This window comes from Fukomys damarensis, unplaced genomic scaffold, assembly GCF_012274545.1.
Source record: "Fukomys damarensis isolate Sample0158 unplaced genomic scaffold, DMR_v1.0_HiC HiC_scaffold_5, whole genome shotgun sequence".
NCBI classification, from domain to species: Eukaryota; Metazoa; Chordata; class Mammalia; order Rodentia; family Bathyergidae; genus Fukomys; species Fukomys damarensis.
The window spans coordinates 38,066,312-38,083,488 of NW_022900917.1; the positions used below are offsets into that span (position 1 = coordinate 38,066,312).

At 40.7% G+C, this 17,177-nt stretch overlaps 1 protein-coding gene across 7 annotated transcripts in view; it reads left to right on the forward strand.

The window, feature by feature from the left end:
• The window catches only part of LOC104861106 (ubiquitin-conjugating enzyme E2 W), a 377,455-nt gene extending 367,081 nt beyond the window's left edge, over positions 1 to 10,374 (forward strand). For all 7 annotated transcript variants that reach the window (XM_010622419.1, XM_010622423.2, XM_010622422.3 and 4 more), the window contains 2 exons: positions 8,024 to 8,112; positions 9,616 to 10,374. In XM_010622419.1, coding sequence (XP_010620721.1) covers positions 8,024 to 8,112; positions 9,616 to 9,709 — 183 coding nt within the window. In that variant the 3' untranslated portion in view covers positions 9,710 to 10,374. The remainder of the gene's footprint in view (positions 1 to 8,023; positions 8,113 to 9,615) is intronic.
• The last annotated feature ends 6,803 nt before the right edge of the window (positions 10,375 to 17,177 follow it).

The window sequence follows — 17,177 nt, forward strand, 5'->3', positions numbered from 1 at the left end:
TTAAAAAGCTTCTGTACTGCAAAAGAAACCATCAACAGAACGAAGAGACAACCTACAATGTGGGTAACATTTTTACCAGCTGCTCCTCAGACAAAGGATATTATCTAGAATATATAAAGAGCTCAAAACAGTCAGCGCCCCCAATTTTAAAGACCCAATTCAAAAATGGGCATCTGAAATAAACAGACATTTCTCAGACAAAGAAGTAAAAGCAGCAAGTAAAATTCACATTCTTTGAACTTTCAGGCTTACCTTGAAAACCTGGTTTTTCAGTCATTTAAGTGACTTAATATAGAGTCAGTCCCAGAGATAGTGGAGAATCCTCCACTACAGTGGGAATCTTCCACTGTAGAAGAGATTGTTTGCATTTCAAACCTATCATTTCCTTGTGACAGTAGACTGATTTAATTCAATGCATACATGACCACCATGGGCATTCTGAGCTCACTCCAGCAGTTAGATCCACTCCCAGGAAGAGTCAACATGAGCACACATTTTAGGGAGAAAAAGAAAAATAAAACAAACCTCAAACACTTAAAAAATAAAGGCCACATTCAGCCATGTATAGTTACCATCAACTTTAATAGGAACAGCCTGTTTCTGGGAATCAGGGTAAGTTGGTGGGAAAATTGTGATCTGAAAGAAAAGGAGATAAAACAATTCATTGAGCATCATGTTCAGTGACTTCACAGAGAAATGCTTGTCATAAAGGGATGAGTTAGAATTCACATTTTGCTAATGAAGACCATTGTTGTCTCTCTGAGAATGACCTAATGCTACTAACATCATCCTTACAAACTAATCCCTGAAGAAGGAAGCAGGAAAAACAGGCACTGATTTCAACACTGTTTGCTAATTGCTAATTGACAAGAGGAGAGTTAGAAACTACAGAAAGACTAGAAAAGACCTCCATTTTGTGGCAACACACGCACATGCACACGCACACACGAATCCTGACAATACGCACAGAAAATATCTTATTGGCATCGTGTTTCCAGCATTGCTATAATTACGCACTAAACAAGTGATACATGAAATGGTAGTGACATATGTTCTAGAACCTGCGGGGCTTTACTCACAAAGCAGTTGTAAAATCTTTTGGGGACAAAAATATTTCTGTCTCTATGCAGATGCTTTCCTCCAAGGGAAACAAACACAGCCGCACGAATGGATACAAGTCATAGAGCTGAAAGACCGTAATAAAAACAAGCAGTGTCATCCACTTCTTTAAAATCCTTCTTTAACTTTTCTCCTTTTAAATGAAGCTACATTTCTCACCTTGGATATATATGTATGTGTGTGTCTTTTCTTTTTTAAACCATAGAACATGTTAGTTTTCATAAAGCTAGAGTTTAAGATTGCGGTTGGTAGGCTGTGGTAACATCTAAATGGATGCTGAGTGTGTTTGTTTTGATTTGCTAGAAAAACATTTTCTGACCTAAGAAATGAAATCATTGAGTTGTTTATTTGTTTATGGCCAAAGACTGATGGTGGTTCTGGGTACTTATGTTAGTGTATCTTTGAAATTCTCCAATCCACAGTGAGTGGGAAGTTACACAACTTGGGTTTAGCATCATTCAGGATGTTCCTCATTAAGGACCCCAGAGCTGCTTCCTTCCCAGGACTTCCCAAGATCCGTTTACATTTATCATCCAGCAAATCGTCCATGCTGAAAGGCTGAACTGCAGACAGCAGGAGTGCCTCTCAGTATGTAGAACATTTAGAACTTGCTTCTTAATGAAGTTTCAAGTATGTCTTCTCAAATAAGGGTCATTTGATTTTTCCCTCATTCCAAAGAGTTCTTTAATATTAGGTAGCATATTTCTAACACATTTGGAATTTTTTTAAAGCTTCTAGCCTCTTGCTTTTAAACTTTTAAAGTAAGTTAATAATTTGTTTGGTTGAAATAGTTTGAGCTTAAGATTTTGTTGATTTTACCATCTTCAGGACAAATTAGGAGAAGCGAAGTAAAACATTTTTGTGGATTGTTAAATTCTGGTGTATTTATGTAAAGCCACTGCATTCTCCATTGTCCTCTGAAATAATTGATCTGATAGCAAAGGCTTAAATATTTGTCTTGCTAGATGTAATGTGGCTTTTTCAGGCACTGTGCATAATCCTGTTGTTGTGGGCATTTTCTGTACACAGAGAAGCCAGCCAAACTCCTTCCATGGAATTCTTTAATCTGTAAATGTCTTTTCTCGGAAAACAGTGGGTGATAAATTGTGGGTGGAGGGAGAAGGAAAGCCCCTGTTTCTGTGGTTGGGCTCATGGCAAGTGGAGGGGAAGCATCTCCGAGAGTATGAGGCAGCTCATCGTCCTGTACCTGCAAGGGGAGGTGCCCAGTGGCTCAGCTGCCCTGCCTTCCTCTGCTTCCCTAAGCCAATGGAGCCTGGAGCTGAGTTCTCTATGAAACACAGTTACACCCTCTACTCCTTGATCGTTTCATCTTTGCAACCGCACACCTCTTCTCACCGATGTAGCCTGCATCCCATAAAGCCCACAGAGCCCTGAAGCCCCTTTCTCTCTATTGCCAGCAAATCCAGGAAGGTAAAATGAAAAAGAAAATCTCTTCTGGAAAACAGAGCAAGGAAGCAAGTAAAGGGAAGAAAACTTGTTACCCTTAGGATGTTAAGAAATATGTGCCATGCCGGGGGTTTGGCTCAGTGGTTCAGTCACCTGCCTCACAAGCACAAGGACCTGAATTCAATCCCAGAACCAAGGAAAAAAGAAAGAAAGAAAGAAAGAAAGAAAGAAAGAAAGAAAGAAAGAAAGAAAGAAAGAAAGAAAGAAAGAAAGAAATGCCATCTCACTTGTGGTCATTGTATAATTCTAAGTGACAAAATAATTTCTGGAGTCACTGCATATTAGCCAAAATTGCAAGTGTTGTAGAATCTTGTCTGTCAACCTAGGGGCTACAGAGAGGGATGTGAGACCCCCACAAGCCAGTAAATTCCTTTTCTAGAAAATGGAGGTAACTTTCTGAGCTTCAAGTAATTATTGTGGCAAACAAGCAGAATGAGAATGGCAGATGTACTAAGAGGGCTTTTGAAATAATGACTCTTAATTGAAAATAGACAATCTGAAATCGGGCAGGATGAATGCAAGCAGTTGTACGATTGGAGAAAATAAAGTGATGTGACCAAGAGTGTAGTTTGAGTTCAAACCTCTGCTTTGCCATTCACTAGCCGGTGACCTCAGGTGCAACACTGACTTCTCTGGGCCTCTGTGTCCTTGAGGGTAGAATCTGCCTTGTGAGCCTGTGACAACACTGAAGGCCATGCAGGTAAAGGGCTGGTCCTACGACTTGGCAGAATGATTCTCATCAAATGCTCTGCTCCTGTTTATAGAGGTTAAGATAAACTGTCCTCTCTGCCTTTTATAAACTAAAAAGAAGTCCTCTCATACTTATAAGCTATTGTATTCAGAGTTGTCAATAGGATGTGGGTTGAATGATCTCATCAGATAGATAAGAACATGTTATTTGGAAGCCTTTAAGCATACCTTTGGAGGCCAGCAGTCACGCAAGAATTTTGAATATCATGGCATTGAGTGAAAGAGCATATGGCCATTCCAACCCATAGCACATTCTTTGAATGGTGACATTCATTTTGACAGTGCACCAGGGACCTGAAAGACATGATGATAAAATCACCTGGGAGGTTTTATAAGAGCTGAAACCCTGAACCTGCTCCCTGAGACCTGGCCTTCATTTCCTATGTGCATCTCTTTGGATGGAAGGGAGCAGGCACTGAGGGGCCTGGATGTAGTAAAAGAGGACATTTGATTCCTGGTTTTCAGACAACACTGGAAACCAAGTGTTCCCAAGGCAACTAATGAAAATAGTCTACAATTAGCCTATAAATGATTTTTAAAATTCTTTTAAAAATTTGGGGGCTAGAGATATAGCTCAGTGGTAGCTCATTTGCTTAGCATGCATGAGACCCTAAGTTCTATCCCCTAGCACTGCAAAAAAATATAAATTAAAAAAAAGTTTGGTCCTTTTTGGTAATAAAACAGGACTGAGAAGATCTAGAGCTCTCAGAAGTCTCATTCAGTTATATCAGATTGCAAATTTAAATTTCCTAGCACTCAATCACTGTTGTCAGTCCATTTGAGAAGAAATTGATTAAAAAAATTAACATTCCTGCCATATTAATGGATCAGAACTAAATAGTTGATCTTTTGTTCATAATTGTTGAATCTACCAAGAACTCCAAATGTGTTAGTCCACCTTTTGAAGTTGAGGATATTTGGAAAGTCAGGCACAGACTGGTTTTTGGATCCTAGAAATGAGTAGTCCTGGCTCTTGGGACCTTGATGCTTATAGAGAGAGTAGAACAACCAGAGAATGCACACACCCGCAGGCCTGTCCTCAGAACTGCAGCCTAAGCATGCAGTCAAGTCTAAATGACAGTCAAATCTTCCACAAATTCCTTTTTTTTTTTTTTTGGTACCGGTCATCCAACTCATCCAACTCAAGACCTCGGTGCTTGTGAGGCAGGTGGCAGAACCACTGAGCCAAATGCCTGGCCCTGCAAATTCTTTTTTTAAAAAAATTTTTTGGAGGTATGCAAGGAGAGCTCCCCAAATCTGGGTCTTCAGAGAGTGAGTTTAATTGTTGAAAGCAGGCAGGCTTCACTACAGCCAAGCCTAGTGAATAAGGAAAATGACCAGGATGAACAAATTAAAAATAAGGTGGGGTCATAAAATGACAAAACTGGTTTGCTCATCTAACCCACAATATGGTTCTGAGGGGTAATTCCAGAAGCACTGAAAGAAAAACCTTCCTTCCTCCTATTCCTGGTGGGGATACAATATTTATGAGGGCAGCTCGAGAGCGCAGACCAAAAATCTTTAAAAATAGGCATTGTCATGAGTCCAAAAATTAAGCTCCTAAGGATTTATTATAAAGAAAATATTGAGATAATTCACAATGATTCCCTGAGTAAATTTGGTTCAGTAATAGCAACAGATTAAAAATTGGAACTGGCCTCAGCATCCAGTTGTTTCTACTGCTGGATTGGCTAAATACAAGAGGGCTTATGAAATAAATAGGACATGGTGAGCCATGGAAGTGATGCTCTACCTGGGTGTGGTGGCTCACACCTGGAATCGAAGCACTTGGGAGGCTGAAGCAGGAGGATGGCCTTGAATTCAGTACCAGTCTGGACTATATATGAGTTCAAGGCCAGCCTGAACTACATTGAGAGACCCTATCTCAAAAAAAAAAAAAAAAAAAAAAACCCTCCCAGAACACTTCTGTTGGTATGAAAAACTGCTCATGTTCAGAGAAAGGAGTAAATTACAAAACTGTTAAGGAGCTATGATGTGCCTGTATTAGTGCACTAGGGCTGCTGTGACAAAAGAGCACAAATGAGGTGTCTTAACAGAAACCTTGTTTCCCAGGCTAGAGGCTGGGAGGCTGAGATCAGGCGCGAGCAGGCGAGCAGACTGTTCCTTCCGTATGCTGTAAGGCTCTGCAGCTGGTGCTTTGCTGAGATTCATGGCTTCTGCTGTGTCACTTTAATCCCTGCCTTCGTTGTCACATGGTGTTCTGAGTGTGTGTGCCCCGATTTCCATTTTCATAAGGACACCAGGTAGACTGGACTGGGATAGTCTCACGGTAGCTTGGAACAGGGCAGAACCCCACATACTGGTCATGACTGTCTTGTGCTTCTGTGCTTTGTAAATGATAACCATGGGTTGAGAAAAGGTTAAGAGTGATACCACTAAGCCTAAGAGCCTTATTATTAGTCCAGGAAGGTGTAAAAGTCCTGGGAAACTTTCATGAATGATTTCTAATGACATTATTTCCTATGGGAAAAATTCATTTGGTACCCATCAGTCTCAGCCCTCAACATGAGTTAAGGAATGAACTAATGGCAAGTACAAAACAGAACAAAAAAGCTAGAAAGCCGGGCGTGGTGGTGCACACCTGTAATCCCAGCACTCGGGAGGCTGAGGCAGGAGGATCACTGTGAGTTCGAGACCAGCCTGGGCTACATAGTGAGTTCCAGGTCAGTCTCAACTATATAGTGAGACCCAGTCACTCTCAACTAAAGGGAGAAAAGGTAATGGGTATTGTAAGTATTATAACGAAACCTGCATGTGGATATTTATAAATACCTGAAATTAGAAATAATCAAGATACCCTTCAATAAGTGAAAGAGTAAACAAACTGCAGTACATCCACACAACAGGGTATTATTCATCAATGAAAAGAAATGAGCTATGAAAAGACAAGGAAACCTTAAATGCACACTGCTAAGTGAAATAAACCAGTCTGAAAAGGCTGCCTCAAGTATGGTCCCAACTCTGTGACATTCTGGAAAAGGTAAAACTGTGGAGGCAGCAAAAAGATGAGTAGTTACCAGGGGCTTGCTGGGCTGGGGGAATGGAGAAGGTGAAGGAGGTGAATTGGCAGAGCTGGGATTTTCAGGACGGTGAACGACTCTGTGTGATCCTGTACTGATGGATGCGTGTCTTTACGCATTTACCAAGACCTGCAGACTGCACAACAGAGCAAATCCCATGAAAATTGTAACTTTGGTTAGTTCACACACCAGTATTTGCTAACCAGTCATAGCAAACGTACCACACCATAGCGAGACGTGAGGAATAAGGCAATTTAGGACAGGGAGTGTGTGTATACTACCTGCCCAGCTTTTCTGTATAACTGAAACTGTGCTAAAAAAGTCAAGTCTATTAACTTAAAATTAACCCCCAAATATATTCTACATAAAGAAAGGTAAAAGAAATCATGCACTTAGCTAGCTGCCAAAGGGGGCCTGTGGCAGATAAAAGTTCGGGAAACTGCAAGAGTTAGCTCTTTTTCAAAGGCAGCAGAGAAGACACAAATGACCAAAGTGTGAACCAGTGGGGCTCTCAGAGATTCAAACTCCTGACTGCTGACACCTACCTCAGACTCAACAAAGCCTTCCTAATGGCACTCAGAAGGCAGCGGGAGGGGAGGAGAAGGGGAACTAAATTCTTATTCAAAGAAATAACAATTTGGACCGTGCACAAGAGTGTCAACAAGTTATGTAGATCTTATCAGCATCGCATTTTTGGTGCCTCCCAGCAGTCCAGCCAGGCTCCACAGCCTGTCAGCACCAGCAGCATCCCCTGCCTCTGGAGCCCATCAACACCTTGGGAGGCCCTGCCCCAGCCAGGCCTGCCTCCCCAGAGCGCCAGAAGCCAGGGACCCATCCTCTCTCTCCCTCTCCCCTCAGGGTACTACCATGTCTTCCACCCGGGCAGGCCTGAGTACCTGCTGTCCACTAATACACTTGGCTTGGTTGCAGCTCAATGTCAGCAAAACTGAACAAATCTTTTTTTCCTCCCGTTAAGTTTATTGGTCCATTTAAAGCAAGCAATGCAGTTACATTCATCATTGGGATCTTGTACCTTTACATGATCTGTCTTGGTTCTTGTTTTTTCTCTATACCTCTGCCCTCCCTTCACCCCCTTCGTCCTTCCCTATTTACAAAGAAAATTGAACAAACCTTAAAGCTAATTTTGCAAAGAGTATACAAGGTGGAAAAATCTAATGTCTTCACATGGGAAGGGAAGAGAATATATACTTTTGGTCCTATGGAGAGAAATTATACAGATGTTGAAGTATTTTAAGCTTGTATTTTCCATGTACTGCCGAAGCAAGGACCAAAGTATTTTAAGTTTGTATGCGGTGTCTCTACATTTGCAGATGGAAACATCACGATTTTGAAAAATTATGAATAAGGGAGAAAGGCATAACACTCCACTGAGATTCTTGTCTTCAAACCTCCTAAAAAATGAAGCCCTCAGAGCCTAAAAATACATATGTAAATATATAGTTACATAATGTATACATTTATATATAAAATGTGTGTACACTGATTCATGATAATGCAGACTTTCAAATGTAACTTTGATAAAGGATGCAAAAAACATTCAGGCGATGAAATGATTGTCTTTCTTTTACAATTACCTGTTTATTACATTACAGTCAGTGAATGGCTTTCTTTGTTTTCATTTTTAGGCAGCTTTAAGTGCTTTGAAACAATTTTCTGAACAAGGACTGGATCCAATTGATGGGACAATGACTATTGAAAAAAGTTCTCTTGAAAAGTGAGTAAAACTTCCCTCTGTATTTATCAGTATTTTTATATTTGTAATTTTGAAACAGTACAAAAGATGAGACATAAATGATTTTAAGGCTTTTAAAAATTCAGACAGTGTTATCTAAATTTTACAAAATTATTCATAATACAAATTTTTAAAGATTGTATTTATTTTTTAAAATTTTTGGAAGGGTATCAGGGATCTAACTCAGGACCCTGCACTTGTGAGGTAGGCACGGTGCCTCTGAACAAATCCCTGGCCCTCATAATACAAAATTAAACTGTAGTTTTGTGTGTGTGTGGTAGTGAGGCAGGTACCTAGGAATTTTCTCACTGAGCCACTTCCCCAGCACTTTTTTATTTTCTATTTTAAGACAGGGTCTCCCTAAGCTGCCAGGTTGCCCGAGCTGGGTTTGAACTTGCCAAACGCCTGTCTTAGTCTTGCAGAGGGGTAGAATTGGAAGTATGTGCCACTGGGCCCAGCTTTAAATGCAGATAAATGAAAGCAGTATACTATTTATGGTCATACTTATCTCCTATAAATTTTCTGTGAAACTTGTAGCCTGTAAACTGAAAACTACTTCTGAGTTCTAATGCCTTTATTAGAAATATTTGAATCTTGTTGACTGTAAAGACTGTAAAACTTACAAAAGATTGCTTTTTTACTTTATACTGCTAGGCATTCTCTGGCCAACCTCTTTTCTGCAGTTTAAAAACAAAACAAAACAAAAGAAAAAAGCCTCTTACAATTCCGCTAAGTTGAGGACAAAACTAATAGAAAAGAAAAGAAAAAAAAAAGATGGAGAGGCATCCTTTTCCTTGAATACATTTGGCTTTGCACGCTATCATAGAAGTGGGCTTCCTGGAGCTGCAAAGGCAAAAATGCAGCTATAATAACTATTTTGGAAATCTAGCTAATAGCTTTTATGAGGCTTGAACAGAAGGTCCTATCTAAGGAACTGATTTTGGGGTCTTTCCAAGGACCCAGTTCATACTAAAAAAATGAAAAGCAATCATATACATATAGTACATTCTGAAGTCCTTCAAAGTAATAATGACAGCTAACGAGATCCCTGAACACGCACTGGAGATAACATTTTTAGAATTAAAATAAAAATAGATAACCCAAGAAGTAAAAACCAGATATAGTGATCATATAGTTAAATGAGTATTACCCCCCAAAATACCCCAGAAAACAATAATAGTAATAACAAAAACAACCAATTTTAGTCACCAATATTTGAAAAGAAAGAGTGTGAGAAGAAAACATTTGGTGAACAGACAGGGCATTTTAAGGCGTCTATAGACTGGCAACTATTTATAAGCTAATTTAATCAAAACCATTTCCACATGATCTCATCAGCAGACTATCTGAACATAAATATTGTTGTTTCACTTTAAAATGTCACTTTCATGGTGACCTTTGAATCCTGTGTGCCATCTGCTAATAAACATGTCTGAAGATGTGCGACCCTGGACCTCAGCTCTTGTTGCTGTATTAATCTTTCAGACAAGCCAAGCATCTGAGGGAGAAAGCGGACAATAACCAGGCAAGCCCAGGCTCCGTCGCTCAGGACTGCAAGAAATCAAAGTCGGCCATCTAGCAGCTCTCAGAACCCCCGGCCGCCACCGCATCCTTATAAAGCTGTCAGCACACATGAGGGTGTCTGTGTTCAAGAAAATGAATGACTAATACCATGATTTGACTCTTATGTGAAGACAACACCATTCTAACACAAGAGATCATATACATGGTACTGTTTATTCAACTGGGGGAAAATAAAACTTTGAGCATTTCCCTTGGAACTTGAGATTAGATCATAACTCATTTGCCCAGAGGCAGCAGAAATCTGATCCTGCTACTGGAGCTTAAAATAACAATTAATGAAAAGTGTTAAAAAACAGAGCTAAAGTTTTAAAATGATTAATACAGAAGTTGGGTTCGGTTCTGTTGTTATGATTGTTTTGTCGTGGCACTTGTGTTCAGTTTACTCTCTCTCTCTCTTGTTTGAAATAATGCTTGACGATTCAAAAATTAACCAATGACGTGCTGTGGAATGTGATGGTTGTTGTCTTCATATAGAATCACACAGTTTCTCTTTTTATGCAGATATTTGTAATCTTCATCCTATATCGATATGAGTAACTTTAAGGTGTGCTACACAAAGATGTATGCAAACAAATATGTTTTAAATCAGGTCAGATATTTGACTAAGAACATGAAATAATGCTAGGAACGAGTAGTTTCCATATCCTCCAGGAATTTAAAGAACAAAACCAAACCAAGCTGTTGTGGCTTTTGAGCTCCATGATACCATTAGCAACCAAGGGGGCGTCTTGCCTCTGCACATCCCTTTCCTGGATTCCACTCTCTCTTGTGGAAATTGTGCCCACCCACCCCTCCTTGTGTTTAGCCACTCACTGTTTTTTGCATCGAGAGTGTCTTTATTAACTTCCTCTGGACTTGGGGCAGTGAGTGGGGTCAAAATAAATAATGTACGTGGCGGGAAGGGAAAGCCTGTGGGAGAAGCTTCCAGTCAGCCACGCTCTGGACCAGCATGTTGGAATCCAGCGTGGTGGCCAATGCAGTAAAAATGTGGTCAGTTTCTGTGTGAAGTGTTGTTGTTGTTCTTTCATTCCCTCACTCTCATCTTTTAAATATCACCTCAGTGAAACCCATCTGAAGGCCGCCACCCGGCAGAGTCATCCTGCTCAGCAGAGGAATTAGTGGCTGTATCTGTGAAACTGCCAAGCTGCCTCCTGGGTGACTCGGGCCAACTTCCTGCCTGGCCGACGTCATCTCATTGTTCAGGCTTTCTCCTTATTGATTGCAAACGTTGTGTAATGAGAAAATCCTATATGGTCTAACTGCGCGACCCAACCTGAAAATAGGAATAATTATGTAAGATTTCACAAGCAAAACCACCACAAATCATGATCTGGCTGACTCACACGCGACTGGAGAATAAACAAACAGCACCATAAGGAAATAACTCTGGGGTTGTTGTTAATGATTCCCATGTGGGGAAGTCCATCCGTATTGGGAGGGCTGGGTGCCCTTGAAGGAAATAGGTTTTGTTACATAAAGCTGGGTCCCTGTGAGAAGAACAGCATGTTTGTGAAGTTGGGGTTCACAAAGGTAAATTGTTTGAAACATAGCCCTGTTGCCTAATTCAAGGGCTTAGGGGTCCTAAATCATCCTCTTAGAAGGGGACAGCCCTTTTCTTCAGCTAGGACACGGCCACCTGAGGCTTCTGCCCTCAGATGAGGTGGAGGCTTATTCCAGGCAGGGTCATGAAAGTGGCTCTTTAGTTTACCTCACACAGCTGAAGCCTTCTGCAGTGACATCCAGGCCACCAGGTCCATGGGAGGGTGATGAGTGCAGGGAATAAACAAAGCTGATCAGTTCTTGGGACCCAAGTATCTGAAGCATCTAACGGGAGCTGTCCTCAGAGCTGATACATCACTGAGCCCAGAGAATGGCCAGCACGGTGGCAGCGGAATAGAAATTTGCACAGGATCTCAAGTGTCACACGAGATAATTTATCCACAGTCCCATGCCCTCTGCCTGCTGGACGAGCCGCAGGAAGGTCTTCAGTTATCTTCCCCGGAACAGCAGCACTTCCTGGGCTTTTTTAAAAATTACCAATGCAAATGATGGGTGGCCTGCAGTCCCTGGCAAGGACCTGCTGCATGCTTAGTTCCAAAGCGCAATGTTATATATCATTGGGGGGAAACCATTAAGTAGATTTATTGAAAGAATGTTTCTTCGGCACAAGGAGATCTTTTTGATGAAAAATGGAACTCATTATTCTTTAAAGGACACAGATTGACTTATCTCTTTTATCAATTACAGTGTCTGCTTTCAGCTTTTCTCAATCAGCACAGGGCTTTTGTAGTCATTTCCCAGTGCTGAGGCCAATGTGCTTTGTGAAAAAGGGTTGTTTTTACATTTTATTTGGAAATATAATATTGTACTTTAGAACTCTGACCATCCCTTCCAGGATAACTTGCCAAAGATCAACGGCAAGAAACTACCCATCAGGCTATGACAGACATTACTCACCTTTCCTGGGGTGACCCTTCTGAGAAGATGTCCCAGCATTCTTCTCCCCAGCAAGCATTCAAATTGTGCTTTAAAAAATAATAATTTCAATCAGTTTTGTACATCATAAAGTAAAAATAGATTAATGAGAATACCTACTGACTGGAAATGTGGCCCAGACCTACTGACTAGTGCTGCAATGAGTAGTACTATAACTGCCCAGAGTTTATTTTGCACCTTTTTATTTCCAAAGGACTTTTGTTACCATTATAGCCAAGAATGACAGAAAGCCTAACAGTCTTGCACATAGAGCCGATAAGTCATTATGACAAAAATCAGGTATGAAATCACCTTTGACTTTCTCATAGCCTAACCCGCCATGATATAAGCACCTGGTAGATGTATAAGTGATAAATTGAAAAAGTGGACAAAGGAATGATCTATCATCCAAAACTTCTTGGAGAAATAAATTTTAAATTTCACCCAGAGAGATGGATACTTATAGTAACACATGGTGTTACTATTGATAAGATATTATACACTCAACTCCAGGGAACTAGGGTTATTAAGTCAAGGACATGGCAAAAATCACTTATTGCAGAAGATTTTGGATCCATGGGACTTCCTTCTCCCATCTTCTCATTTTTAATTTATATTTTTTCCCTAGTCTAACAGAATTAATGCCAATCCCCACCCTGAGATAAATTCCTGTATTTCCAATCTCGTGTGCATAACTTCATGAGGAAAGACTTTGTAATATCTGGTTCAAACCAAAGACTTCTGTAGATTTCATCAAACTCAGCTGTCCATTTCTGGCAGACACAACCCAAGTTCCATCTCACCTTGAAATGCTTGTTTCAAAGTTATCTCACTGGAGAACCTTTCCTTTTAGGTTCTAGCCTCTTAACATAAGTAAGAGTTCCGTGAATGTATCTACAGCACTCTCTAGTGTGTGCTGGGAATTCAGAAAATAATAAAACAACTTCATTTTCAAGAGTTCTCATTCTGGCTATTAGAAAAGAGCACCAAGATGAGCCTTAAGATTTGAATGTGCTCCACCCGGAAATGTGACAGCTAATAGTTCACCCGCTCTTCTTCAATGACTGTTCTTTCCCTCTTTCATTCTCCTGAGCCTTGGAAACGATCCTCTTTGTTCTGGTGACACTGTCAAATAAGCCGTGTCTGCTTTTAAGGACTTTTTACCTTAGTAGCATATCTCACCCCTATCACTTTTCAAACATCCACTGCCCCCTCCCAGGTATACACATACTAGGGTGAAATTGCTTTAAGCTCACCAACACTCAGGAGGCCAATCAGCCCATTTTTTCTCTTTGTATGTTCTGATCTGGAGCATAGTCACCTTAATACAGTGAATATTGAACAGTTATGTTTGTTGATTAGATGAACAACATGGGAAAACTGCTGGGATGATTTTTCCTTGTCTATTTAAAGCAATGGTGATCTGGATAAGTGAGCTTGGGCTATTGGAAGAAGCCTCCTGCCTGAGATTAAACTTCTAGCTCTAGTTCAGTTAGCATGTAGCCTTGTTGAAGTTATTCAGCATCTTTAAGTTTCAGCTTTTCACCCAAAACCCAGGGGAAAAAAAGCATGCAGGAATATATGGACTATTTTTGAATGTGTATACACTGTGGAATTAAATACAATATTTCAACCCATCAGTGGGAATTAGGAAAGAGGAATGGTCTAGAGGTCTAGTCTGGTGTTCAGACAGCCTCAACTACTCTACATTTTTAAGTGAGAAAGGCTTCTTATAATCATATGCTAATTCTTTCACATAGTATACAGTGAAAGTTAATGAATATCGTTCCCCAAATATCATATTGGTCAGACAGAGATAGGACTTTGGCAAGAGATATAGTCTTCCTGGTCTCATTTTTCACATGCATAAAATGATGGCCTCCAAGAACAATGTGGCTCTACACTTCCCATAGTACCTTTATTACTAGTGGTACACTTATATTCAAATTTTGTCTGTAAGGGATATGAAGTTTTTAATCAAATGCCTGGAGAGAAAATACCACTCCTGTGTCAATTAGGGTCCTTCAGTTGCAAATTATGAAAATTAATTCAAAGCCAGATAATTGTTTTTAGAACCTAAGAGCAGAAATACAGAAACACACAGCCAGGAAATAGAAGGCTCTGGGGAAAGTAGGAAATTCCCTCTCTGTCAATTCCCCATTCTTTCTCTTTTTTTCTGTTTCCCACACCAGTTCCTGCCTGTCAAGTGTAACACACTGGAGGACATGGCTATCAATAGAACTCAAGACTGCAGATATCATAAGAAACACTGCCTTTCTCTTTTGATTTCATCCCCAAAGTCTTAGGAAGTGACCCATGATTGGGCTAACTTGTACTAGGTGTTTAGCCTTTGTCCCATGTTGTGCAAGTATGGCTGCCTTAAATTTAGTCCAAGGCAGCAGTGTGGCAGTGTGGCATAGGCCTGGAAGATGACAGAACTACTGTTTAGGGAGACAAACCAGTAGATATCTGCCTCAGCTACATCCTACATTTTTACTGGGGCAAAGCTCCTTATAATCGTGCACTAATTCTTAGTTTTGACATAATAAATAGTGAAACCTAACTGAATGATGTTCTCCCAAGTATCAGAGATTGCTCTCTCAAGTTTGTGAAGGCTGTAGCATTTTGTTTAGTTTGTTTCATCCTTCCAGTCTTTAGTTTCAAGGGTCTTCTGAACCACAAAATTATGCTGAATGAGTCATAAGACTACCGCATAAAAAATAAAAACTTTCCAGTGATTTCAAATTAATGTATTACTCTCCTTCCTTTTAGCATACACAAATAATGAAAAAAAATTTTTTTTAGTGCAGTAGAATAATCAAACATCTTCTAATTTCTACAGACAAGGAAACCAAAGACTATGTCCCTGCTTTTGTTATTCTGAAAGATATTAGCCAGAAGGGATTTCAGAGTTTTGCAACTGAGGTTGAGAGAGACAGAGGAAATTTTGATGTCATTTTCTTTCGAACTTCACTCGTATCAGGATGGTCCAAAGAAGGCAGAGAACTTGCTGTTATTTGTTTTGTTTTAAATGGGTAAGAAAGAATCAGAAATTTGGTTTGAAAACCAACATGGCCGAGAAAGCCAAATGGCCTTAGAGAAGAATGGGAGGATGGGGAGCTCTAGAGAAGGCTTCGCTAGGAACAAAGGAGGTGCTTCCTGGAGTAATTCTTCAGTACTGAGCAGTCAACACCTTCCATTTCCTTGTGAGCTTCCCCAGACCCCGTACATGAATAGTCATTTTTTTCAAAGGGCCAGGGATTTGGTACAGTGGTTCCACCGCCTTCCTTCCAAGCATAAAGGCCTGAGTTCAATCCCCCACCCCCACCCCCAAAAAAACCCCAGATAAAGTAAAATAGTCATTTTTTCAGAATGGTGTTTGACCGCTGGTTTTTCCTCATTTTATAAGTACAAAGAAGAAACAAGATCCCTCTTCACTAACTCAAGATGATGGGTAACCTCCCACCCAACTTTGGCAAAGACCAGGCCTAGATGTGAACCCCAAGGAGAATCCAGTTAATGGATTATCCCTCCATTTCTGATACCAGGGAAGTTCAGAACATTTTGGCGGCGGGCAGGAACCAGAGTTGCTTCTACAATCATCCTGACCTAACACAGTACCTCTTCATACATCCAGCTTCACTGCAGTATCTGCCTCTGTCTTGGGAGGAGAAGAGGCTACAAGCCTAAAGATATCCAGCTAAACAAAGCTTGCCCTCTAATTTCAAACTTGGCCAAATCCTAGTCTATCAGTAAGTTAACAAATGTAGTCTCTGTCCTTAAGTTAGTCACCATGAAAAACCAAATAAAGCCTAAAGTAAAATCTGTACTCTCCAAAACACCCAGTCCATTTGGGAAGATGAAATAGAAACAAGACATTGGGAGAAAATGCAGGGAGAGTCAGATATACTTCAGTAGGTATTAATTTTAGCTTCTGCTCCCACATGCTTGCAGGAAGCATCATAAGGGCATGTGGGACAGTTTCCCAGGTTTTAGTACTGAGAAGAAGAGTTACCCTGGATTTCTAATTTCGTGACATAGGCTGACCTACTATAACCAAGACACTGTAGGAATCCAATTTGCATGTTTCTTTTTTCTGGGATAAATTCTTGTGATAACTGAAGCTTTAGGAGTTGACAGGCCTTCCACAGCCACCAATTCTACCACCAATAACCTTCCCAACTACTAATACTCCTCCACCTGTCACCAGGGAAGCATTGTTAGGTGTGGTTATGTGCTGGGATTCCAAGCCAGACTGCCAAGCTTCAACTCTTGGCTTTTCCACTAACTCCCCATAAGTTTAGGAAGTGACCTCAACTTTGCCAAGCCTCACTTTCCTCAGCTATCAAGTGAGGATGGCAGTGTGGTTATGTGGATTCATTAAATTCCATGAGTCAATACATCTAAAGTATGTATGTGGCACAGGGTAAGCACCCATAAATATGAGTTATGATTGACCAAAAGAGATCAATGAACTAATAAGTATTGATCAACTACTGTGTGCCAGACCCATAAACAAGTGCTGAGAAAAGGGCAGAGATGAGTACTGCATCATAAAATTTTTGGTTTCTTAAAGATCACTATAAAATATACACGCAAATAAATATTATACCAAACCTAAAGTTCTCAGAGACTCAGGGCAGCGAACATCCACAGGAAGTTCCACTGGGCCTCTCGTACCTTGTGATCACTGTTTAGATACCTGTTCCACAAAGCCAACTATCTGTGACTCCCGGTGCCCCTCAGTCCTGGTATGGTGAGGGTGGCTCGCAGGTGAAAGAATATTTTTCACCAAGGAGACCCTACTCTCCCACACATCTCCTGTGGTGCCTCCTTATCTGAGTCCTCAGGGAGCCAAGGGAAGATGGTTCAAAACAAAACAAAACAGGCCAGGTATGGTGGTGCACACCCATAATCCCAGCACTCGGGAGGCTGAGGCAGGAGGGACGCTGTGAGTTCAAGACCAGCCTGGGCTACATGGTGAGTTC